Source organism: Besnoitia besnoiti, chromosome VI (assembly GCF_002563875.1).
Source record: "Besnoitia besnoiti strain Bb-Ger1 chromosome VI, whole genome shotgun sequence".
Classification (NCBI taxonomy): Eukaryota; Apicomplexa; class Conoidasida; order Eucoccidiorida; family Sarcocystidae; genus Besnoitia; species Besnoitia besnoiti.
In genome coordinates, this window is record NC_042361.1 from 1,860,727 (window position 1) to 1,885,917 (window position 25,191).

Here is a 25,191-nt window from a genome sequence, read left to right on the forward strand (position 1 = left end):
GACCACATCGCCATGTTTCTTCAAGTCATACGAAACCTACACGAGAGAAGCTCGCTACTGGCAACATTGCTTCGGTGTGCCTCCGCCTCTGGCTTCAATGCTGTTTCTGTATGGCTTCGCTTACTGGAAGACCTCGCCAGTCGCATTCTCTCCATGATCGTCTAGGTCTTATACGTTGGCTCTACCCCGAGGGCACCGAATCTGATCTGAGGCGCTCTGCCGTTCTGCGACACGCACAATCACCACTGCAGTGTCTAAATATTGTCGCTTTTCGACAGCTTTTTACAAACAAACAGCAGGAAACTCCCGCACCCCCCCCCCCCCCCCCGGAAGTGGGGGTGCCACCGGCACAGCTCGCATCCCGCAATCGTATTAAGGGAATGCGGCCCGCAAGACCCCTGTACGTCTACTTCGCAGAGATTTTGCTCTCCCCGCCTACGAGAGAGCGGCATGAAAAATGACGCTAGTGTCCGATTTTCTGTTTCTGCGAGACAGTGTGAGCGTCCGGAAATGCTAAGAACCAAGGGCAAACGGGCGCGCGTGCCAACACAGGCGGCTCGCATTTGAAGACATGCTTTGAGTACAACAAGCACGAAAGAGGCATCACCTCAGCCAACCCTGTAGGGCGCCTAGGCCGATATGCGCAGATGCGAACGAAGTGGAAATTTTGTCGCCCAAATAGCGAACAGAAATCTTTTTGACTAGCAATATAGATATGCGAGTCGCTGTGCTCGCGCTGGCGCTTTCTGTGGTGTCCGCCGGCCTGCCTTCGTGTCTTCATGCAGACAGGCCTGGCCTCAAGGACTGAGAAAAAGGCTCATTGCAGCGGTTCTAGTGCAGTTTTCTTGAATTCTTGTGTGTTTTCGGTCAAGACCGAGTTCAACATTGAGTGATATTCTGCTCCTTTCTGCAAGCTCTGCAGTGACACGTTCCGCAGGTGAGTTGAGTCTCCCCATACCTCCGACCCACCGTGACAAGCTGTTGAGCCAGCCCACTTTTCTGTCGCAGTCCGGTATCTCTTTTCGTCGTCGCTCTACTTTTCTTTGGCCTGGTGTTGAAGCACTGGTCCTGGAAGCATGTTTCACTGCAGGGCCTTTACGAGCGAGCGCGACTGAGGCACGTTGTTTCCTTCCTTCCCTTGAGTCCTGTAGCTGGTGCTGTTGCCAGCCCCCGACTCATTTATTGCCCCCGCTGGACTGCACCTGGACTTTCTCGTGTTTTTCCGGGAGCAGATACTGATTCACCAATCGTGGCGAAGAATTTACAAAAGTCACTGCATTCTTCTGCGAGTTGGCGATTCAGGTTGTGCCTGCGTCTTGCGGATGACATGGGTCGGCTATGACCGCTCCCCGAGGCCGTGAACAGCGGCTCCGGGAATAGAGGGCTCTTATGTGCAAGGCCAGACCATCTCATCTCCGTCTGTCAGCTGCTGAACGCCGCCCCTCTCTGCTTCTGACGGGCTTACTGGCGGTTTGGAGGAAGAGGGCCGCGACTTGGCGCTCTGACGCTGCAGGTTCTTCGGGTTTCGGGAGTCTGCTCTGAGCGACCAGCGCTGGGGCGCCCCTCACTTTCAATGTACCCTTTGTTTCTGAATACCGAATGGAGAGCTGGTAACGAGTGGTTTCGAGGGTTGACAGGGTCTTATCGGGCGTCTCTGCGCAGGATACGTCCCCTCCAGGCTTGACGAGACAAAATGCTTCTCGTTCAGGCGTCGCCTGTTTTCTTCGACCTCGTCACTTCACTAGACTGCGGAATGAGACTAGCAACAAGCGGAGCCTCTCCGGCAGGCTCTGTTCCAGTGTCCCGACGGAGGGAACGCAAGCAACCAACGTCAGGACCCGCTGCGGAGGAGGCTACCTCAGAGCAACCCCGATGCCGCCTTCATGACCCCATTTCAAGGAGACTGCGGATTTTGTGCACTGCAGCGAAATCTGGGGTTGCAGTCTTGCGCAGTCGGCTTCTCCGTTGCGTCTTTTTGTGGTGTCTCATTACTCTTCTTTTGCCAACTGAAGCAGCCGTGGGATTTCGATTTCGAGGCTGGGTAAGGACAAGCCGGCCGCCTCGTCGGACTGGCGCGGCACGCCACGCCAAAACGACACATCCGTCTCTCCAGATGTGGAGAGGCAGTATCTGACACTTATATGAAGCATTTGTCCTTCGAAAAGACAGGCGGAGTGCTCCGTTTTGGTAGCCAGAATGCTATGGAACAGACTGTGGAACCCATAGTTCACCTGGAGCTGGCGTGGTTGCATGCACCGCCGCTGAACACTGTATTATAGTGTGCGGCAAATACGCTCGGGCTTGTTCAGAACTCAAGTAGCTGAGTTTCATTTCCCGGAAATGGGCACTGAACTGCCGCCCGGCTGCGTCGTTTGATTCTTGTCTGCAGGTCCGGCGGTTCACAACGTGTCGGTTGATCGAGTTTGACGGGCGAACCGTGGGTGATATTCCCGAGTTCGAGGCGCTGGTGATGGTGAATAGTATGAACGAAGTGGTGAGCTTCGAGCCCGCACGAGCGGTCCCCATGTGCGACATCAGCAATGGCTTCGATCTGGCTTTCATCCCGTGTGAAGACAAACAACAGCGGCCTTCGCATACCCGTTTTGTCTTCCCACTCCCCTCGACAAGCTCTCCTCCGCAGTCTCATCCCGAGATAGAGGAGTCGAAGAAGGGGAGTAACGAGTGGGTGGTCACGAAGGTCGTCCGTGCTGCTGGAGGGCTGGCGCTGCGAGCGGCCAAAGCTGGCGCGGCTGCAGGGTCTGCCGTGGTTAATCTCGTGGCTGGGTCGTCTTTGCCGCTTGTTGAGGCACTCAAAAAGAAACTCGTGCATTTTCGCGAGCAGTCGACTGCCTATGGTCTAGAGTGCATGGACCCGGTGACAAGCACAAAGCTCAAGAGCGCCATAAACCCCCCAATGGTTCCCATCGTTGGCCAAGCCGTAGAAGCTATTTTGGACTTGGAGAGAAAATAATGCGTTAAAAATCGTTTTTCAGCTAGCGTGAGACAGACTGCTGTCATCTGCATCTGGAATCGACATGCTCGCGTCATATTTACTGTTCTACGAAAGTAGGATACGTTGTACGATATTCGGGGGGGGGGGGGGGGGGGGGGGACAGTGTCTGCTACTTCCCCTGTCCCTCAGGCACTGAACTACTGAACCGGTCACATTCTTCCGAGTGCCCTTCTGTGTGCCTCGTGAATCATGAAAATCCATTGGTGTTTGCCTCAGTTCAAGGCAGAGGGAAAATATGGGTTAAACCTTACTGGCTTCGAGTCCTCGGTTCCGCCAAAACCGGCCCATCTCCCAGGGACGTTTCAACTAGTTTTCCTGAAATGGGTATGCATGGAGATAGGTAGATACAAGATGTTGGGTGTGGCGGTGGTAGTTCGGTGGGATTCCCGGTGTTCACAAAAGTTCTGCACCATGTCCCATCACATTTGCCGTGTTCGTTTATCAGCGCACACCCCTGCCAGGCGGTCTATAGGAACGGTTCCAGCACCAGTGCAATTAGAATGCGCACACAGATGGTCACGCAAGCAATTTGTGATTAGAATCTTTCGTTCCGCGTATGGATGTCCCGCCAGTGTTAGTAGAGTGCCTATTCAAGTGAGCGACCACAGTTCAGCACAGAACGTGCTGCGAACGGTTTTTCATCGAATCCTACAGGACTGCATGAACGCACGGATGTGCTGCATATTTCTCCACGAAGGTGGAAAGATGCAGCGCAATTGATTACCACCTTTTTGGACGGTGATAAGCTATGTCGCCAAGCTGCAAACCTTTTGCCAGCTTTCACGTGCGCCGCCGCGATGCACATCTCCCTGACTCTTCCAGTTCCTCCCCCTTTTGAGGCATTCTCAGACTTCGTGGCCCTTGGTTCCTCTTGTTTTTGACCCTGCGTTAAGCTCGTCGTCGTGAAACGGGTAGTTTTCACATCGACATGTCAGTGGCGGTCGGAATGCGGATCTCCCGCGAAGCCGTGTCTAGGATGGCAGATAATTGTCAAGCCTCGGAAAGTGAAGTTTTACTGAGCCAACACGCGGTGATACAGTCCTCTCCAAATGCTGGCAACGGAAGCGAAAGCGGGCCTGCCAGCGTAAACATGTGCCTTTGTACGGGAGGTTGACCCGAGCAATACTTTTCGCACTGTCTTGCTATGTACATGCCTTTCGGGCAATTTACAGTTCCCTACACAGGTTGGGCGATCGAATATCATTGTGGTGGCTTGGTTTTGCCAGGATTTCCTGTGTACGTCAGCTGGGGCTTCCCCGGTTTCCAGAACGTTCGAATCTTGGTTGTGTCTTCAGCAGATACGGGCGCGCCGTCGGTTTTTTCACACATCACTCTTCGTTCTTTTTGCCCAAAAGACACTACGTGGGCTTTGTCTAGGCGCTCCTGAAGAAAGAGAATGCCTGACCCACTCTTGTTCTTCTTCAGGATGACTTCAGAAGCCGTGGGTGCGGCCAGCGGGTTCACAGAGACACCGGCGCTCTATGAAAAACTGGAGGAGGTGCGCTGCGTTCACCAGATGGCGAAGTGCGTCACGCGCCTCATCATCCAGTCTCCTCTCGTGTAACGGCTCCATCGTTTGGATCAAGGGAACTGTGAAAAAGCGTTCCAGGCGATCCTCTGTCCGTCTTCGCAGGCACAGGGACAGGCTGCCGGGTACGCCTGGAAAGTCGATGGATATTGTTTTTGCTCCTTTCATCCCGTTGGAGGTTGCCGGTTACCTCGCCGCATGCAGTGGAGATAATAGATGCCGCTGACGGCGGCGCTGTATGGTCGCCCTGTCTTCTTTTTCAGTTCCAGGCAGCAACGTATTTCTTATTCCTTTTTGAGGCAAAGAGACTGCGGTAAGCAGTCTACAAGAACTCAGTCTAGAAAAGGGGACGCGTTTGTGTGCGCCTGTACTGCCGTCCCCAGCTTCTTCTCGCGCCGTCTCGACGCCACCCTTACTCACATCCCCCTTTCCCTTCGGGAGTTTTCGTCAATGCTCGTGTATTTCGTGTATATGAAGTTGCGTTTCATTACGGAAAAGACGCGTATGAGGTATGCGTGAGAGGGAGATGGTAAAATGCAGAGCGATCCTCTCGTCGCCGGAGCATTCCCACCGTCTTCCTGCACGTCTGGCCTGTAAGTCGTCTGAAACACTTGCCTAGACGCAAGTCAATCCTCCGCGAGGAAGCTTCTAAAGTTTTTCCACCGGCAGCCCCGAATTTTTTCTTGCAAGCTGCCATGAGCGAGGCGTGTATTCTGTGTTCGTTCCGATCCACTCAGCGCTGCTGCGTGCCATTTCAAGCAGCAACAGATCCGATTTCTTTGTGGCGGGGTTCAGAAAAGGGCTAGGTTTGGCGTACCGATGCCGGAACCCCGCGCCTTGTGTGTTCAGGAACGCGCGGATGCGCCTCCTGTCTATCGGGCGGACGTGTCGACCGCCGGACGTGCACAGCTTCCCGTTGTCAATAGTTTCGTCGCAGTTTTGCAAGGCGGTTCGCCTCCGTCTTCGCGGGCGGGGAGCCCTACAATTTCGTGCCTTTCGTTCCATTTCGAACGCAAGCAGGTGAGAGGATGCCAGCAGCATCCGCTCCCTCCCTCTCTTCGTCGTTCTTACCTCGCGGCTTTTCGGTCTCCTCGCTCCCCTCTGCGTCTTCTTTCTTCGTCTCTCCTTCGGTTGCGCGAGTCCCTCTCATCTCCTCGGGGCGAAGGCCCTTCGCGTCTGCGGTGCGCCCGAGGAACGCTCTCAGCTGAGACGCAGTCAGGCCGAAGAAAACCGTGCCTCACCTCCTGTGAGGAGATCGCTTTTTAATCGCGAGGCGACCTCTCGTCGCGAGAGAGACTGCGACGTTCCGTGCCAAGCGCATAGAGTATTCGAGACGCGAAGTTTGTTGTGACCTGCTTCGTGGCGGCGTGCCTGCGTGCGTCCGCTCATTTGTATATGCCTCATCTGTCCGTACATAGCCCCTGCGAGCCTTCCAGTCCCCCTCGGGTGGGTTGTCGTCCACGCCCAGCGCGGCTGCCTGCTCGTTTGCTTGCCTCGCCCTTGTTTTTCGCTGATTTGTTCCGTTTTCCTTTTGGCGGCGAGGCGACGCTTCGTGGCGCCCTCGATCTGGTTCGTCCGTCTTCCTCACCCAGCCGTCGTGCCCCCCTCTTCCGTCGCGCGCCCGCCATAATGAAGCGGACGTCTTCGTCGCTCTCGCAGTGTCCCGCTGCGCACAATGTGTCGCCTTTCGTCCACAGAATGTCTTTCAACAGTTCCGCGACGACTGTAGCTCTTCCGCCGCCTCCGCCTTTCTCTTGTCGCTCTCCTCACTTAACGCTGCTGCTGGGGCAGATTCGCCTGGACCCCGGGGACGGCTCCGCGCGCGGAGGGCGCGAGGGGGGACTGGAGAGAGACAACGGCTCGCGAAGCGCTTCTTGCGACGACGACTTGGCGGTGCCGCAGCCTGACAGCGACGTGCTGGGGAAGTGGACGCTTCCCGAGGAGGCGCTGCTTTTTGATCCCTACCAGGACGGCGGCGAACTCTTTGTGGGCTCGTCGGCGGCCAGCGAGTCGCGGCAGTCAGCGCGGCTGTCTGCGTCTTCGTCTCACTCCCCTGGAAGCGAAGGCCGCGACGTGGCAGTTGCGGGGGCAGGCGAGCGCTTCATCTTCAGCAACTCACCCATAAGCGAGTTTGAGCAGGCCGCAATCGACCGTGTCCTCGCTCAGCTCGAGCGGACGCCTGGCGTGCTCTACAGCGAGCGCGAAGGCGCCGCGAGGCCGCAGAGACAGCGGGGGGGACAGGGCGCAGGGGACAAAGACGAGGAGGGCAACGTGTGGCTTGAGCAGCAAATCCTCAGGTTCCTGTACAGCACCGCGTTCGACGTCAAGAAGACGCTCGACCTGCTGCAGGCTGCTCTCGTCTTCCGCACGCAGAGACTACCGGTAAGCGCTCTTTGAACTCCGCAGTCTGATCTCGAGGCAGTCACCGCACACAGGCCGCAGGATAATATGCCACGGATAGGGAGGCTGGAGAGAGGACAGGACGCTCGACCGCGAAGGCCGTCAGCTAGAAGAAGACACGAAACAGGAGAGAGACGGGGAAGAAAAGACGACGGGCGCAGAACTGAGCAAGCAGCAGAGAGACAAGGCTGTGGCGCGGCGTCCAAAGGGAAACGTGGCGCAGATAGAGAAGGAGCCGCGAGGGGAGGGGAGGGGGGTGGGAGAGACAGCGCCGGCGGGATAACGAGGGGGACGTCTGACAAGACGCGTAGACAAGCAGTTAGAGGCCACGAACATCGCAGAGAGTCAGAGAAAGCCGCGGTGACTGGGTGCCGCAGTTAAGAGCCTGCAGGGGCGAGTCTGAGCGAATAACGAGAAAAGAACTCGCGATGTGTGGGCGTGTTGAGGCCTTGCTGGTGCCGGGGCGCCTGGACGCGGCTGTGCATGTGGCGGCAGGAACTTTAACGGCCTTGGAGTTTAAAGTTCCCCCTTGGTCCTCCGCGTATGATCATTTGTACCTTCGTTTTTTCAGTGTTTTTTGTCGGCGTTTTCCTTCATCAGGTGTATCTTCACGAGGTGCTGCCTCTGATTCGAGACGCGGGCGTCGCCTACTGGCACGGCCGAGATAAATGCCTTCGTCCGTTGCTGATTGTCTGCGTGGAGAAAATGCAACAAATTCAGCAGCAAGCGGGAAAAGACATTGAAGACGACCGTGTGACGCGGGTCATCATCTTCTGCCTCGAATTTTTTCTGAGGTAAACTTGTTCTTTTCGCGTGCGGCCAGCAGCGCATTGTACGAATTAATGGCCCCCCGCGGATGCAGATTGCGTTTCTAGGAAGTTACGCATATCTGTTTGTGACGACAGTGGTGGCGGCACTGGTGGTGAACCTGATGCTGTCGTCGTCGCAGGAGCAGAGGCGGCGGCCGGTGTCCGGCTGCCGCTGTCCCGTCTACGCACGTTTTGTGCGCGTGCGGATATATATACATATACATATATGGTTCATGTATACCTATATTTATATACGCTTGTGATTTCGTGTACTTCATGTGTGTTGTTATCGGTGGCGCAGAGCCGGTTTCTGCGTGGTTTTTAAAGCAACATGTCTTTCTCTGCTTTTTGTCTGTCTCAGACATTTGTGTGTTGCCGGAAGGGTCGAGTCCTGGAGCATCCTCTGCGACTGTAAAGGCACGTCTCTGTCGGCGTTTCCTCTCGCGCTTCTTCTCCGTCTTCTTAGTCTGCTTCAAGCGTCGTACCGCGGGCGCATGTTTCGCCTCTATCTCCTCAACACGCCGCGCTTCTTCCACATGCTTTCCCGGCCGCTCCTGGCTGCGATGCCCGCAAATAGCGCGAAAAAACTGCGAGTCTGCGGGAGCATGGAAGACTGGATGGAAGAACGGAGAAAAAACTTCGCCGCGCACCAACTCGAGGCGAAGTACGGCGGCTCCCAACCAAATGTTGAGACGGTAAGCGCCCGAAAAGCTTTGCACCAAAGTCTGCAGGCATATATATATATATATGTATGTGTTTTCATGCATGCCCAGGTGGTAAACAAGTAGCTGAGTGAGAGGACATCCGCTAAAACTATGCAGGTGCTCAGATTTACGTATCGAGACCTACGCTGACGGATGCGATAGAGTCCAGCGTGGTGAATTCAGAGCTGCCGCAGACGCGGGGAAAAAACGCGCCTTTCTGCGCCAGTTTTTAGTGTTTCGAGGGAGCACTGTGTCGTATGCTCATTGGCAAGAGCGCGAAGAATGCAAAGTGGAACCGCGCCATCAGCTGTCGTGGACGGGGCTTCTTCACAGCTGATGGCAGGCCGGCAGCGGTGAGGCTCCTGCGAGTCTCGCGGGCAGGAGCAGTCACGAGAGAGAGAGGCGTTTGTTGCGACGGAGCTCGAGAGACGCGTTAATTCTTTTGGTGTCTGTGCATGCAGGGCTGGTTTCCTTTTCGCTTTTTTCCCGGTCCTTTTGCGCCCGACACGCCTCGAGAGAGGATACGGTGGGACAGCCCTGCGTATCTTCACCGCGAGGTCCCTCCGTCCATCCACACAGGTTTTTCTCTCCACTCTTCTCTGGTTCCCTCGCACGCGCTGTCTCCGCCTCTCTCGCCGTGCGGCTCCACCGCCTCGTCGTCTCCAACTTACAACTGCCGCGCGTACGACGACAGCGAGCTGCCGCCGTCGAGGGTCGCCTCTCCTCTCCAGGGCCACGAGGTGTCTTCATCTCCACGGCCGGCTTCGGCCTCCTCCGCTTCCCTGGGCGGCGCCGGGAGCGTTTCGCCGCACGGGTGCACGAGTCCGTCGTCGCTCAGGACGGGCAGCCTGGCGCCGACGGCGAGGCCTGCGCGCTTCGCGTATTGGACGCCTGCCGCGCGCTACCTGTCGCTGTCTGCGACAGCTGCGGAGTGGCTGAACAGACGCTACGCACAAGAGTCCCTCGGCGACGCAAGCTTGCGAGGAGAAGGCAGCGACGCGTTGCCACGCGGCGCGTCTCAGGCTGCCGTCTCTCCTCACGCGACTCTCCCGCCCAGCGGCAGGTCGCGGGACTTCCCGCGCTCCACGCCTCGTCATGCTCCCTCGCCTGGTTCACCGGCCTCTCTGCCTCCGTCTTCCGTCTCCTCCTGGCCCTGCGGAGACGCGAGTGAATCTGTGAGGTCTTCACCTGCCTCTTCGTATCTGGCACCTGTTTCTTCGCACTCCCCTTCGTCCTCCCCTGCGGCGTCGCCGCCGTCGGCGCAGACGCGCGCGCCGATCAGTTGTCTCTTCAGGCCGACCGTGTCGATGAACCGCGTGAGGGAGCTTTGGGCTCTGGAGAAGGCGGCACCTCTTCGAACTGAGCCGGCGGAGTGGTCGCAGGAGGCGAGCGTGGGGACGGAGGGCCTCGAGGGCCGGCCGCCGGGCTCTGTGGTTGCTTCCAACCTCGCAGGGAGCTCTGACGAGGGAGGAAGGGAGCAAAGCAGCCCTGGGCGCGCGCTCCAGATCTTGTCGCCCGTGCCTGAGGGGACGCTGCAGCACGACGGAGAGACTCGGGAAGGTGCTCAGTCAGCGGGCGCGACAGAAGCGGCCGCGTCGGCAGAGGGAGATTCGGCCTCGCCAGACAGTGACTCGTGCGGCCCCGGCAGGGCTGACGCAGCGGAGACGGCGCCCGCGACAGAGCCGAGCTCGTCACCTGCGGAATCGTCGCCTGCAGCGGAAGCAAGCGAGTCGCGCACCATCTCGCCTGCTCCGTCGATGACTCTGCTTCTCGCAGAAATAAGATTTCTGCCGTCGCCCACAGGCGAAGAAAATCAGAGATCTTTGGAGAGCTTGCCGGGAGAGGCTGACGACGCCGCGGAGGAAAGCGGATCCGCGGAGGCGCCGATCGAAAGCGAGAAGGACAGGCACTCGTCTTGTTCTTCCGGCACAGTAGGTCTGCTGGCGGTCGCAGGGGAAGACGCGGTGGCGTCTTCGGCGACGACGCCCTCGCCTTCTCGCGTGGTCTCGGGGGACTCAAAGGATTTCAAGCATGGCGGCGCGCACGGGTCGTCCCTTGCGCCTTGCCTCTCCGCGCGCTTTGAAGCCCCCGGTGAAGGCGAGCGACAGGACAGCACGGCGCGAGTCAACGAAAACGAAGGGCAAGCGAGCTTCGCCGACGTGACAGACGAACGACCCGAGGCAGCGGCCGCCGGGTCCACAAGCCAGGGCCAGCAGCTGCGGGCGCGCGAGCCGCGCTCGCCTTTCGCGGCTGACCGCGGATACGCCGCGTCTCCGTATCTGCGGGAACCGCAGACTGCCGGCGCCGGCGAAGAGCCCCTGGGCACGGGTCGAGCGTACAGCGCAGACGCAGACCTCGCCGATCGCGGCATTCTCGCGCGCGTCCTTTCGTCTCAGCTCTTCTCGAGATATGCGTCCCTGGACAGAGCTCGCGAGACAGTGTGTTCCTCTTCTTCCTCCTCGGCGAGGCGCGGCGCGTCGCTCTCAGGGGCCTCGAGCCGCACTGGCGCGTGTGTCCCCTGGCGCGCCCTCCGCCTGGGGCGGAGGCGCATGCAGTCTCCGGACAAAAAGGGGCGCGAAGGGGACGGTCTGGGCTCCAACGCAGACTTCGCCTTCCCGCAGGCTCCCAGCGCGCGTGCGCTGCGTCATCCCTCCGAGGCCCTCCGCTCCGCGCCGTGGACGGGGAGAGAAGGTGCCCACGCGTGTCTGGCGTCGCGGACATTTCAGCGCACGTTTTGTGAAGAGACTGAGGGCGGACAGCGACGACAGCGGAGCGCGGGAGGTCAGTCTCAGGCGGATTCCGCGTCCCCGAGAAAGTCTTGGAGACTCGAAGAAGTCTCCTGCCTCCCTCTGTCGGCGGTTTCCCTCGCACGCGGCTCTGCCGCGACTGTGAAGCGGACGCTGCGCGCGTGTCCCGAGAACCCCGCAGAGGCCGCGGGTCCGGGAGGCCCGCTTGCCAGCGGAGTGCTGTCGAGGCGCTACAGTCGCGGGCTGACGGCGGACGAGGACGAGCCCAAGGTGGGGAAGGCGCGGGCGTGGTCGACGCGGACCCGAGTGCAGAGTTGTGAAGTGTACAAGAAACCCTGGCTGGGTCGGCAGCGGACGCTCCAGCCCTACCGGTTACACCAAACGGGGTCGTCTTCGTCGCCGGAACAAAGCCGCTACGCCCTGCAGTGCTCTGCGTCAAGCACAGCGGTGTCTCCGCTCCCCGCGGCGTCAAATAAGGCTGCGTATGCCGCGCTCCTGAGATTCGCCTCGTCATCCTGCAGCGCGGCGGGAGGCGCTGAGGAGGGGTTTTCGTGTTCTTTCTCTCGGATGAAGAGAGCCGGCCGAGAGGGCGAGGGGTCATTCATCTGCGAACGCTGTGCGCTGCAACAGTCGAACGCAACTGACCAGGAGAGCGCCGCAATGGAAGGCCGAAGCTACCACGCAGACCGCCGGAGGGAAGCGGATGAGGCTGCTGCGGTCGCTGGCGCCGAAGCGAGGCCCTCCTCGGCGACTGGCAGCGCTCGCGCAAACCGCGGAGCGGCGATGCAGAGACGATGCAGTCGAGAAGACAGCAACGGGTCGGGAGACAAGAAGGGCAACGAGGGCGGTTCTGGTGACGCAGTGTCATCCCGAGCTTCCTCGTCCGGGCCCTGTGCGACGGTGTCAGGTGCCGCCGTCGCAGGCGCGGGGGCAGGTTCTGCGAGGCCGGACGCGTCGTCCGCGCAGGATCGCGCCAAGGCGAGCGAGGCGGCTTCTATGGAGACGAAGCGATACGAGGCGATGACGCAGGGGGGAACGGCGGCGCCTGGTGCAGGCTGCAGTTCGCAGTCGTCTTCGTCGGCGTGTCATGCCGAGTCCCGCGGGCCTCAAGGGTCGATGTCCGACCGGGATAGCCCGCCGGCGACGGAGACAGGTGCCTTCATCCAGTCGTCGGCAGACCTGTTCCCAAGTTTGGCCTGTCCTTCGCCGCGCCCCGTCCGTCCCGCGGTCACCCAGACGCCCCTGGCGGACAGCGCCGAGGGCGGTGGGGCTGACGTCGAAGAGACACCTGCGGGACGCGCTGAGGAACTGGAGGCGGACGCAGTTTGCGAGATAACCAAGCCTGAGAACCTGGTGCTGAGTCCTCTCTCGACCGTCCTCTCACGGTCGGTTCGGGAGGGCTCTCTGTCGCCGCTTTCTGAGGAGACGACGCGGGAAGGCGGGGAGACGCCGAGCAGCAAAAGCGATGATGTGAAGCGTGTGGATGACCTCAGGGGCGCGAGGGAGGTGGCGAGAGAAAGCAGTCATATTTGGATGACTTGCGCCAACCTGAAGGAGCGGCACGAGCAAGGCTTGCCGTTTCTAAGCCACGAAGCGAGTGGCGCGGCGATGGAAAGCAGACTTCCAGGCGGGAACCGGGCGTCGCCCAGGCCCGAGCACGCCGTCGATTCAGCCGGCGGCAGCGGCTCGTCGAGCCGAAGCGTGCAGAAGTGTGTGCAGATTTGGCTAGAGGAGAAGAGCCGGTCTCAGCCGAGCCAAGTCACGCCGCGGTTTGAGCGAGACGGAGGAGAGACCTTTCGCACGTCGCAGAGCGTGGACACTCGAGCCACGCAGCACAAGCTCCCGGAGGGGCGCAGGATGCACACGAGCGACGATCTGCTTCTCTTTGGTCTGCTACGGCAACGCGTGCGCTCGCCTTCGGCGTCGAACCGCGCGGCGTATACCAGCGTGCTGTCGTCGAGCCCGTACTCCGTGCGCAGATGTGTAAGGCCCTTTCGAGCGCGCGTAGCTGCCCGATACAGAAAAGCAGAGAGAGAAAAAAACGAAGGCGAGGACAATGTGGCGGGGCCCGCGCGAGCGTGGGGGCGGCAGCAACTTTGTGAAGATTTCCGACCGCACAGCGCCGCAGGCCCGACGCACCGGACGATCGCGGCCTCGTTGCCCAACCTCACGATGTACTCCGCCTGCGCGCCGAATGCATGCATGCCGCGAAACGCGCCAAAGAGAGGCGGAGAAAGACGTGACGAACGGCTCTGGGGACGAGAGGCTGACAGTCGAGAGAACTGGAAAGACAGCGAGGCATTGGGGCCCATGCGAAAGCCGAGCGGTCGACGGAGGCAGCGCCTCAAGAAAACTCTCGTCTCATGCCTGTGGAAGTCGCGGGACTCCTTCACGCTCGCCCAGACCGAGGCGCCCGACGAGGGTGACAGCGGGATAGAAGAAAAAGGCTGCGGCGAGGGGGACGACTCACCCACCCACCAGGCAATACATGCTTTACTCAGTCCGTGATTTGAACCGACAGACTGCAGGAAGCTGGCGGCTTGCCATCTGCTAGTGATGGCGGCGAGGTCTCGCGATAAAACTCGCGTATGGATCTCCATTCGCACGCCATTACCTGTCTGAGCATTCGCGTTGACCTGTGCCCCTCGCCCACTCATGCTCTCTCGAGTGGTGTGTGTGTAAACGTGTACTGATGTGTAGCCAGAGGAGGGAAGGGCGTTAGAGGCAACTGGCGTCACTGTCTCTGAAAAAGAAAGGCTGAAGAGCAACTTCTTGGCGAAGCGGAGACAAATGGAGGCGCAGCGCACCCGGGCAAGCGGTTGTAGAGACCCTGATTGACGGCCTTTCAGGCTCTCTGTGGCATACAGGCCTCCCTTGCTATGCTCGATCTGCGGTGCGATTCTTCGATTCTGTTTAGAACCGAAAAGCGAACGAACGCTAGAAAGAGAAATTGCTGGATTCGATTTGCGAGTGCAGTGCTCGTCTTAAAACTGGGTTTTCCTGTCGGTATGCAGTCACGGCGCACGCATGCAAGGGTGCATACTGCGTACGCGGTCGCACAAGCATGCAACTGTCCAAAGGCGCGCGTGCGTAGAGCGTGGGTAATCATGGAAGTGTGTTCGGACAGGGAGTGCGCTGCATGTGGAGATAGCGAAGCGCTTTGCTTGCACTGTAGCCGAAGCCTCAGAATTTCGTTGTGTAACTCTCACGAGCGAGGGCTACAGGCTGATTGGCGCACGCATGGAAAAACGGTCCGAAAAGCTTGTGCTCGGTGCCCTCAGACAGCCGAGATGCATACTTGCATGTGCGCATATAGAACGCAGTTTGTATGTAAGTCCACATGCATGCGGCAAAAGTGCTCTACTAAGAGTGTAAGTGTGACTGTATATTACGCATATATGTAGATATGTGTGCCTGTATGGCTCGTAAAAAGTAGGTTTTCCTAGCGAAGTTGTTCCGCCAGGACTTCTGTCGGTGCCATAGTTCTGTTTTGGTTGTTCGTTCGCCCGTTCTGGTCCCAATTTTATTTCGCGCTTGCTGCTTTGTAGGAACGAAATATGTAGTGAGAGGGCCCCGCTCATCGGCCCTCGCTTTTTGTGGGCGATGCTGCGACGTTTTTATTTTTCGAAGGCTTGGAGGCGCGATCACAAACGAACTTCAAACGGTGTTCGTTGAACCTGTCTAGACCCGTGAACCGTTGGCGACGTCTGTCGATGTCGTCTACCTCCCTGTCTTCCCGCCCACTTTTACGGTTTCTCGACTCCATCCTAAGGCTGCCATAAAAAAAAAAGGACGATCCTTTCTCTTTTGCTGTGAGCCTAAGTACGCAGTGAGCTAACTAGGTACAAGGAAGTTGACAAGCAACACACGGTGTGGTGGCAGGCATGCTATCTCGGGCGGAGTAGACAAACTAAGGTGACAGCGCATGGCGAACATGCATAGAAAATGGGAAGCATTTACGGATTTGGTTTCGGTAGGGAATCCGTTACGCAGCTCGCATACGCATGATTCAGAAGAACGGAGTAGCGTTGGTGTATCCGCATAAGGTGATTTATCCGACCTTTGCCGCATAAGTTCGGTTATTGCATCTTACACAAAAGCAGCTCTGATTTACCAAACTGCGGCTCTCGTCTCCAACCGAAGTTTACTTGGTGGCTAGAAGCAGGATAGAAGGAGCAAGACGTCTGTGCCTGCTTTGCCGGGAGGCACCTGGGCTAGCGTGTTTGCCAGGAACGTTCACAGTGCATTACGGTAGAGAAACTCGGCCGCCAGTTGTAAGAAGCGAGAGAATTGCCTCACTCGTGTGGGGGAGGCCAGTAGAACAGACAGAAATGGACGCAGCTAAGGCATTGGCTTTCCTCGTGTCGTCCCCGGGGTCTCCATGTACCGCCCGTCAAGGCGTGCCGTGCCGAAGTTGCAAAAACTGGTCGATTCGAAGCGGCACGACGAAAGAACTTGAGTGACTACAAACCAACAACTCCCGACCTCCACCTGAAGGAAGACGGTTATCCTGCGTATATCTGGTTGGTCTGAATTCCCTGAAGGACAGAATACCCAACAGGAATCCCTTTTTCCGGAGTCACGTACCTCCGTGTCCACGGACTCGTACTTGTGCACAGAGAGGACCTGTGCAAAGGCACAGAGGAGAGGACCAACGGGCTGTGAGTACCCAACGTCCCATCTTTTGCACGGTATTTTTGGTTTTCGGTTTCCCTTTCGTCTGCGCTTGACCACGGAAAGGGGAAACACGTATGTCTGTGGTGAAAGATGTGCCTCCAGAGTGTCCGGGCCTACCCCCCCATTGGGTCTAACTAAACTATTGTACTCTGCTACTGGACGTCACTTTTCCTTGTAACGCCTTATCGTGCGTTCTCTGGCGACCAGGACGTCTAAAATGAGCCGTGCGGATTCGGTGCTCGTCGATCGTCAAAAGCCGGTCTCTATGCCCAACGCGGCCTGTTCACAGAGCTTTTATCACTCGGGACTCAGTTCAAGAGTCCGCGTCGTGTTGCTTTCCATCGAAACACGTTAACCGATTTTCCGGTCAAACTGTTGATCAAAGCCGAAATCTGCAAACACAAGAGTTCTGTTATGTATTCGACGGCCTTGGCGACAACAAGGCACTCGCTGGCGTCATACGCTCGAGTTGCTCGACTATTCCGTCGGGCAGCGTTTTTTTTCCCCTCAATTCTTCCGTCATACGTTGCTCGGTATGAAATTTGTGGTTCCCTCCTGTAGTCTTGCAGTTTCCGCCGCGTTCTGCTGTCCCGTGCTTTTCCTGCTCTCTGCCCGCGAAGAATATGATGCCTGAAAGCGATTGAGTTTAATCAATCGCTCGGATCGAGACTTTCTGACCGACGGAAATTTTGCTCCGTTACTGTTCGAACAGTCCGTCCGAGCTGTCCGAGCGATTTAGTTGCTTTCACCTGTGCGACTTTGCTGTTCCTACTTCGAAGTGCAGCCTCGCCGGTTTCGTATCATCTCTTCTGGTATTATATCCTTGGTCACAGCAACTGTGAGTGATTGCGTTCTTCCTGACGCAGCTTCTTTCGGCTTACAGGTCAATTACAGGTCAGCTACCGAAGGCGACCTGCTGCTGCTGCTTTATTTACGCACTATGCCCACTGAGAGTGGCGTCTTGCTCTTGCTTGCTTGCCAAGTCTACTTGTTCGCCCCACTCCATATGCAGCAGTTTCTGGAACAACGCAGAGACAAACTGCATTAGACGACGGGGGAGGCCTGTAACGGCCCGTGCTTTGTACGTACGATGATTTCCTGACTTGTTCCTTTCACCCATGTGCGTACACAGTGCAGTAAGTTCGGGGCATGTGCGCGTACCAGCGTGTCCCATGTAATGTACCGGTGCGCGTGGTTATACACGGAAAGACGTAACGCCGACTCGTCCATATCAAACTCAGCGCGATCCTCGCAATGGCTTTTCGTTGCAAGTAGTTTCCAGTGACTGTTGCTTACGCCGCATGCTCTGTGAAACGTGCGGAGTGGTCCGATTGGTGTCAAGCGACGGCGGTACTTCTCATGCGTATTCCCCCATATTGTGTTTGCTGATCCAAAGAAGGGGTGCGTCCGCTGCGAATTTTTCCTTGTGCGCCCTGCTGAATGCTAGTTTGCCGCTTCATTCCTGAGATTAAGCGTCTGCCCAGCGAAGAGCTGCGAGCCGCTTGGAGCTAGTCGACCTGGTTAACAGCTCTGTGGCACCTTAGCCGAACGGCATGATGCCTCACCACGGCGGAGACACGATTCTCAGGGGATCTTAGTGCTCGAGGGCGCCAACTCTGACAGCTGGGTATCTTCCAGAAGTTCGAAAGCGGCACCAGATCACCCCTAGACAGTGTTGTTCTCAGTCAATCAGTCTGTCTCACGGGTCTTTTACTGGGTTGGGGTCTAGGTTGTGGCGGAGTGCGCCGTGCCTCGCACGCGAATGGCACCCTGGTTCGCATTATGTTTAATATACGTTGACGGTCCCTCTGTAGGTTTCCTAAGGCACCAAAATACGGTCCTGTCGTGACCTAGAGTCTCCACGGACATCGGTGGAAGTAGGGCGGAAGACACTAACTCGTGAAGGGAGGCACAACTGTGGGGGAAAGTCCGCGAAGGCGCTATTCTTCTCCGAACGTTCGCGTACTGTTTGTTCTCTACGGTAGACTCTGCAGTAATCGGGAACAGCTTCCCACGCTTACAGTGGTAGAATGGGCCGCGGCCAACTGTGGAGTGGTGCTGCGTGTCTATGAAAGCGCTTTTTTCGCGCGAATTGACTGACTGAGAGGCTTGATCCCGTGAGTTTCTATATCACAGCGCATCGTAATGCGCGACGCTGTCCACGACATGGCAGCCGGGTGTCTTCGATAGTAAAAACATTTCAGCTTTTCCAGTTCGCAGTGTAAGGGCCAGTGCTGTGAATGCACATTTACTGATAGACATAGAACACAATGATATACCTCTGCGGATTCGAAGGCAGTGGCTTCAGCCGCCTCCTTCGCGTGAAGCGGGGAGTTTTCGCCGCGCCTTTTTTGCGAAGTATTCGGGGTCTATTAGCCTTCTGGGCTGTTGCCAATGTGTATGAGGAATTACCAGAATGGGATGCTGCCAACTTCTCGGGCTCCCTTCCGCTCAAGGCCATGCTTGCTACCGCAGCCGGTACGCATCCCGTGTCTCCATGCATATTTGACTGACCAGTATGTTTACTTAAATATATTCATATGCATATGCACTGTGTCCCAAAATGCAAATGCGCTTGTGAAATTGCATACGCTTACGTGCATGTTTATATCTTGCATAGACAGACGTGGCTGGCGCTCACATGCTTCTAGCACTCTGACGCGTATATGCTTATCGGTAGGATAAGGCAGTTAGCACGACAGATGCAGAAACAACTAAAGTGGACTGTTGCATCTTTATCATTCCCGCGGGGCGAACGAGCTTCCTGCTGCCTGGGTGTCTATTCTGTGAAAGTGTGTTGACTGCGTCTGCTTCTTCCGCGAGGCCCAAGTCTCAAAGGGCACGTCACAGGAGCACCTGTCCACATTTGAAACCGATGTATTCTGGCAACTACACTAGGAGGTAGGGGCTTCGCCCGAACCTTGCTCCATTCGCTATATTCAAACAGTTCACCATCACATGGGTCCATGAGCTGCTGAAAGCTGCACAGACCATGCGCTTGGAGCCTTCTGTGTGATTTGCTGCTAGGAAGCATGCAGTTGTCACCGCAGCCGCCTCCGTCTGGTTTCCACTTCTCTCCGTCTCAGCCAGCAGCCAACCCGGAGCCTCTGCCTCTGCCACTGCAGCAGCAAATGCGCGGTGGTTCTCCGCCTCCGCCTCTCTCGCCGGTCTCTCGATCTGTCCCACCCACTCCGTCGGACTCTCGCTTGGTCGTTCCGTATTCTTCCCAGGCGCAGCGGGCGCCTGCGGGAGGGACCGGGGACGCCGCCTACCCATCATATTCATTCCCTTCCTCTCTCGGCCCTTCCGCAGGCAGTTTAGCCGTCGGTCCACCCCATGCCGCGCCTATGCAAGAGGCCCCAGGTTTGCTGTCAAATCTGCGCTCTCCGTCTGCTTTGTCCGCTCCTGCGGCAGGCTTCCTCGGCATTAATTCTGTGCCAGCGGGAGGTGGCGCGCCGAGTATCCAGCAGATAGGCACAATCATGGCGGACCTGGCCACCTGCGACCCGAAGACGGAGGGCATTTGCTGTCTTGCTCGCAACTACTGCGATCCCAATGCGACGTGCTTCTCCAACGCAGCGCCTGACAACGTCTTCGAGATCATAAACGCCATTCCGCGGTGTACATGCAAAGAAGGCTTCGAGGGCGACGGCAGAACGAAAGGCACGGGCTGCTCGAATATTGACGAATGCGCCACTGGCGAAGCCGGATGTGAACAAATCTGCAAGGATTTCGCTCCTGGATACGCCTGCAGCTGCTACGAGGGCTACAAACTCAAACCCAACGGCAAAGAGTGCCAGGATATCAACGAGTGCGCCACCGCGAACGGTGGCTGTCAACATGTCTGCATCAATATGCCCGGATCATTTGTGTGCGAATGCGCCAGTGGTATGCGCGAAGGAAGGAGGCGGAGACGAATTCGGTGCCGTTTCCATGAATAGGCGTAGGAGCCGACTGGGAGGGCTGGTCAGATCAGGTCGCCTACATATAGAGCCGAACGTTTTGCTCCATCGAATGCTGGAGGAAAAGCGTTGGTAGACGGGGAGGCTCACTGTACTCTGTGGGGCTCATAAAGTATTTTCACCCACACGCACTCAGTAGCAGGCACTGTCTACTAGCAGAAACATGCCCGCACGTGTAAAAGGCTACTCGACAACGGATGTCTCGACATCTATACGTATAACTACACGAAACTGAGTACCGTACTCGGTGGGTCGTCCGCTTGTGGTGCTTCCCAATATTCAGGGCCGCCAGTATAGTCGCGTGTGTTGTCAGTGGAGTCATAGAATTCCCTGTCGTGCTATGTCTGCAAGGCAGACGCGCTTAAAGGGACTGATCAGCTGATTCAGCACACGCAGTGGAGAGAATCTACCATGGCATAACTGCCGAAAAACGACGTCGCGTCTGTGTGTGGTGCGGCAGGCTTCGCCCTCGGTCAAGACGGCAGGTCATGCACAGATATCGACGAGTGCGCTTTGTATGATGGCCTCTGCGAGCACAGATGCGAGAATATACCGGGAGCCTACCAGTGCCATTGCAATGCTGGGTATAAACGGGATTCAGAAGATCCGCGTCGATGCATTGACCGTGACGAATGTGTAGAAGGTCTGGGGGATGGCAGGCCAGCTTGTGCGTCAGACGGCTCCGAAGCGTGCACCAACACACCCGGGAGCTACTCATGCAGCTGCAATAAAGGATACAAGTTTGTCGCGTCGCAGACGTCGAAGACCGAGAAAGAAGGCCTCCTATCTGGCCCAGTTGGCGCTTCGCAGGAAGCGATGAACTTTCTTGCGGCCGTGGCGCCGCCCGATTCCACGGCTCAGAACCGCGTCTACCATACTCCTGTGTATTCGTATATTGCCCGCAACTCTGCAAATCACGCGCCAGGAGACGGAGCTGAAGGACTACAGGGAATGAGCGCGACAAGACATCAAAGTGTGCCGACCGAAAGCAAGGATGACCTTTATACCGCAGATCGAGTTAAGCAACGCCGGCTGGAGGCGACCCACTCCACAGAGGAGGACGTCTCGGTTTCGCCTGAGACTAGCACCGGTGGAAGGGCTTCCAGTAAACACGAGAGGAAGGGGCCAAAGCAGACGAACGAGCAAGGACGGAACGTGTTTCAGAGGAAGGGGCGGGCGCAGAACGAGAATCCTCGGGTAAACAGCGACAATGAGCACGATTCACGCTCTGCTGTTCAACGAAAATTGCAGTGGTCCCAAGCTTTGGACGCCTTCACTTCGCTTGCCGCGGGCGCGCCGAGCGCCCGGTCGCCACCATCGCGCCAGAAAGCTCCCTCTTCTGGCAATCCTGCAGATACTGCGCTGGCTATGGCGGACCTGGCAATGCAAGTGATGCAGATGTATGGGACAGCGAACAAGGCACTCGGAGGCATTGGAACTCTAGCGTCGTCAGCAGCTCCCGCGGCAGCCGCGACGCAGATCGGGGCGCTCTCTCCCCTCCTGCGGGAAGGTGAAAACATGAGGCATCGATCTAGACTTCCCAGCCCCCGGCGAAGCACGGGAACCGAGCTCGCGGCCTACGCGCACCTGGCGGGCATTGAAGGAGACGATTCCCAGCAACAAACATGGAGCAGCGAGATGTATGCTGTCAGGACAAACCTCGAGACGCTGAGAAGCCAGCCCTGGATCGACCCACCCTCGCTTCCACAGGCGGACAGACACGGAACCTGCATCGATATTGACGAGTGCGCAGAGTTCAAAAAAGCAGGGCTACGTGCATGCAAGATCGACGAGCTCATCTGCGTCAACACTCCTGGTTAGTGCACTTAACGAGACGCACTTTTTGTGGGTATGCCTGTGGATATATACATATGTATATTCACGTAGAGTCAGGTAGAATAAACATTATTTTCATGATGTGCAAAGAAAGGGCTGCAGGCAGATAGGTACACGCCCACGGAGGCTTCATCACTTGGCTTGGTTGCAGGTTCCACGCACCGAGCCATGACTAAATGAATAGAGGCACGTGGGTGAATATCTGTTTGCTTGCTGCGTCTCACGGCTTATATCTGGCGTTCTGGACATCCCGTGTGCGCCTGACTTGTTTCCAGGCAGTTACGAATGCCTGTGTGCTGAAGGTCTGGAATACGACGCTGACGCTGCGAGCTGCGTCGACATCGATGAGTGCCTACTGGCTAAGAAGCAGACTTTTTCGAGTGAGCCCAGAGCCACGGCGGTTACGCCGATTGTCAGGCTCCAGCAGCAACGCGAAATGCAGGACGGAAAGCTCTTGCCAGGGAGGCCGGCTTTGTGTGAGCAGCAGTGTCTGAATCTCTTCGGGAAGTATGAATGCGGGTACGTCTGTCGCACGTGTGAATCCATTCGCGCGCCTGTTCACGCCAAGCAACAAAAGCATAACGCCGTCGCCGTCGGTATCTCGGGATGTAAACACCTGTGCGATCTCGGTAGTGGAGGGCAGCGACTTTTATGTGAAGATACGCGAGAGGGGCCTACGGGAGGCATGTCTGTATTTTCTTTTTGACTCTGCATGCGCGCTCATATGTATGGATACTGAGATGGAGTCGGACTCAGCGCGCGCACGATTCCATTCGCGAGAAAACGCAGTCCTCACATGGCTGATGCTGCTTCAAGCCGGCGGTAGACTCGTTGTTCAATCGAGCTCTTCAACGACCTGAAATCGTTGTGCATGCGGTGTGGCTCGCTTGGTTCGAGTCTCAGATGCTACCCAGGCTTCCTTCTGCAACCCGATGGCCGCTGCGAGGACGTGAACGAATGCAACGATCCTGCTCAAAACGAGTGCGAGCACACATGCGTGAATTTGCCAGGGAGCTACACCTGTCAGTGCAAACCAGGCTTCCGCCCGGACCCAGCCAAGAAGGGGGCGTGCGTCGACGTCGACGAATGCGCCCAAGATCCCGATTTCTGTGAATTCGGCTGTACGAATTTGCCTGGAGCATACGAGTGCACATGCCCTCCAGGGCGACGGCAGCGCGCAGACAAACGAGGCTGCGAACCTCTTCGCACGTGCAGGGAAGATCCTCTTCTGTGCAGAGGTGAGAAAACATTTTCAAGCCGAGGCCAGGGGACGGGCGCAGCTTCAGCAAGATCAGCCAACGACGCAGAAGCACTGGAGTACCCTTGACACTCCCCTCCCCCTCTCTACCAGAAATACGGTGGAATGCTAATCCGAAGCGGGGCACTTGGAAATGCCGAAACAGTGAACTAGGCGGGAGTGAAACACGCACTGCATCCCTCCACAGGAAGATACGTGCATCTGCGGCAGATGCACACGCCGATGCATCTCCGGACCCTGCTCTCTTGGGCGTAGTGCCTCCTGCGACACTGAGTCGTTACTGTGCACTGCGCCCCTCAAAGTACCGCGCGCATTCGCATGCTAAGCTATATATATATATATATATATATATATATATATATATATATATATATATATATTCATATATGTGTACATCCGAGGTGAATACGCGTCGATACGCACGCACCGCGGGAAGGTACGTCTTAAAATGCTTTGCTTCTCGTTACGCGCTGCCCTGTCTGTTCAGGAGATCACGTCTGCCGGTTCGACGCTACAGTCGGTAACTGGGCATGCAGCTGTCCCGACGGCTTCGCACCTGCTCAGACGCCGCATGGGACCGCACAGCCGCCACGCTGCGTGGACATTAATGAGTGCGCCATTGGCTACCCCACTCCGGGACGAAATCCGTGCCCCGATCTTTACAGGTGAGAGCAAGGAGGACCTCTGTCGAATCAGGCGAGGCTGTCACTCCTCCGAGATTTCAATATCAAGGCAGCGATTGTGGAGCGCCTGCTTGTTTAACTATCTATATACTGCTCGTGGGGAACTCCAAGAATGCATTGATGCAAGCGGGAAGGTGCTCTGGTGCTTACGACGGCAGCCACACAACGCTGAGCTGTAGCAGCCGTTTTGAGTCATTAGCGGGCGCAGTGAACCGCGAGCAGCAGCACACCATTCGTGGATTCGGTGCAGGTGCTTGCATGCATTCGAATCCAGGAATGCACGCAGCTTATTTCTCCGCGGGCGCGGACTCAGGACAAGCGCAGGGGTGCGGATTATTCTGCAGGGCGCGTTTTTCGCTTGAGCTTTGCCTCATCTTCGTCGCTCGGGTTTGCTTGCTGTATGTGCCTTCAGGCCCTGCTGCTTGAACGTGGCAGGAGGCTTCCAGTGCGTGATGGCGCGGAGGAAAGGCCTTGCAACAAGTCGGAAGCTGTACTGTGAAGCTCCCAGCTTTGACTTCCAGGGCCGCCTTGACAGGTAGCACGCGGAGGCGTTCTCTCTACGTATGCATGCTCATTCGTCCTTGCATGCAGGAGAGGGAGGTCTTTGGCGATTCCGTAGACAGACACGCTTTTCTGCGGACACTGCTGTGCAATCTACCAGGTCGATTCAGCTCTATCGGAAACAGGAAGCGCAATGACGACTTCCCCCCCCTGTCCGCGTCTTTTCCCATGAATTTCCACGTGCGGTGACCAAAGGGAGGGTTGCAATAGTATGTGTCAACTGAAGAGTTTTTCCGTGCGATGTTGCCAACCTTAAAAAAGCAGCATGACCGGTTTCTTCAGACTGCGGACAAGACCGTTCGTATGCACGTGCCGGATTACATGTTTATGTAAACCGCCTCGCTACCCCTACCAAAGTACGTACGTAAATATCCTCTTCTCGGCAGGCTTAGGAAGTTGATACGTCGCTTCTTCAGTCTCCTTGCATTAGAGCCAGTCGTAACTCTGCAGGTATAAAGACTTCCTACGACACCTGCTTCGAGCGAGTTTGCGTTGCTTGTGGTACCTATGTCGCCGACAAACGTTGTTCTGTTCTTATGCTATGTAATGTGAGACGCGCCACTGTGCATATTCATGCATTTGTTTCAACCGATATACGCTGAACAGCACATCGCTTGCGCATGATCACCTACGGGTTATTCACAAATACACGCATGAATTACATAGCATCAAGCAAATTGGCTGCAGGTGGATGCCAGCCGCGCGCTTCGTTCATGTGCGACCTTTGCAATACCAATATATGCACCGCAGGATATTTACCTAGAGATCTACTGGATCTGTTTTCAGCCGGTCCGAAGAGAAAAGGCCTTGATACCCGAATTGTGTTACCTTCGTGCAACGGTGGTCCGTACACAGAAAAGTCTACAAACTGAGGCTGGGTGTTTTTCGCATGGATGCTCGCATACAAACAAGGCCTCTGAACGAGCGAACTGCACATGAGCCGCAGAGGACGCCTTCACACACACAGCTTTGCGTCGGAGGACACAGCACACAGGGCGCCGCGTTCTCCTCTG

At 56.9% G+C, this 25,191-nt stretch overlaps 3 protein-coding genes across 3 annotated transcripts; all 3 read left to right on the plus strand.

Annotated features, from left to right (window-relative positions):
* Positions 1–1,693: 1,693 nt before the first annotated feature.
* On the plus strand, positions 1,694–2,971 carry BESB_066740 (uncharacterized protein; the record flags this gene model as incomplete). The annotated part of the gene is made up of 2 exons (XM_029365067.1): positions 1,694–2,041; positions 2,390–2,971. The coding sequence occupies 2 exons, from the start codon at positions 1,694–1,696 to the stop codon at positions 2,969–2,971; spliced, it is 930 nt and encodes a 309-aa protein (XP_029218650.1).
* A 3,199-nt stretch (positions 2,972–6,170) lies between these two features.
* BESB_066750 (uncharacterized protein) lies at positions 6,171–13,709 on the plus strand (the record flags this gene model as incomplete). Its single annotated transcript, XM_029365068.1, has 4 exons — positions 6,171–6,923; positions 7,542–7,735; positions 8,112–8,445; positions 8,916–13,709. The coding sequence occupies 4 exons, from the start codon at positions 6,171–6,173 to the stop codon at positions 13,707–13,709; spliced, it is 6,075 nt and encodes a 2,024-aa protein (XP_029218651.1).
* A 5,201-nt stretch (positions 13,710–18,910) lies between these two features.
* BESB_066760 (calcium binding egf domain-containing protein) lies at positions 18,911–24,156 on the plus strand (the record flags this gene model as incomplete). The annotated part of the gene is made up of 6 exons (XM_029365069.1): positions 18,911–19,766; positions 20,301–21,656; positions 21,952–22,195; positions 22,580–22,914; positions 23,422–23,599; positions 24,030–24,156. The coding sequence occupies 6 exons, from the start codon at positions 18,911–18,913 to the stop codon at positions 24,154–24,156; spliced, it is 3,096 nt and encodes a 1,031-aa protein (XP_029218652.1).
* Positions 24,157–25,191: the final 1,035 nt, after the last annotated feature.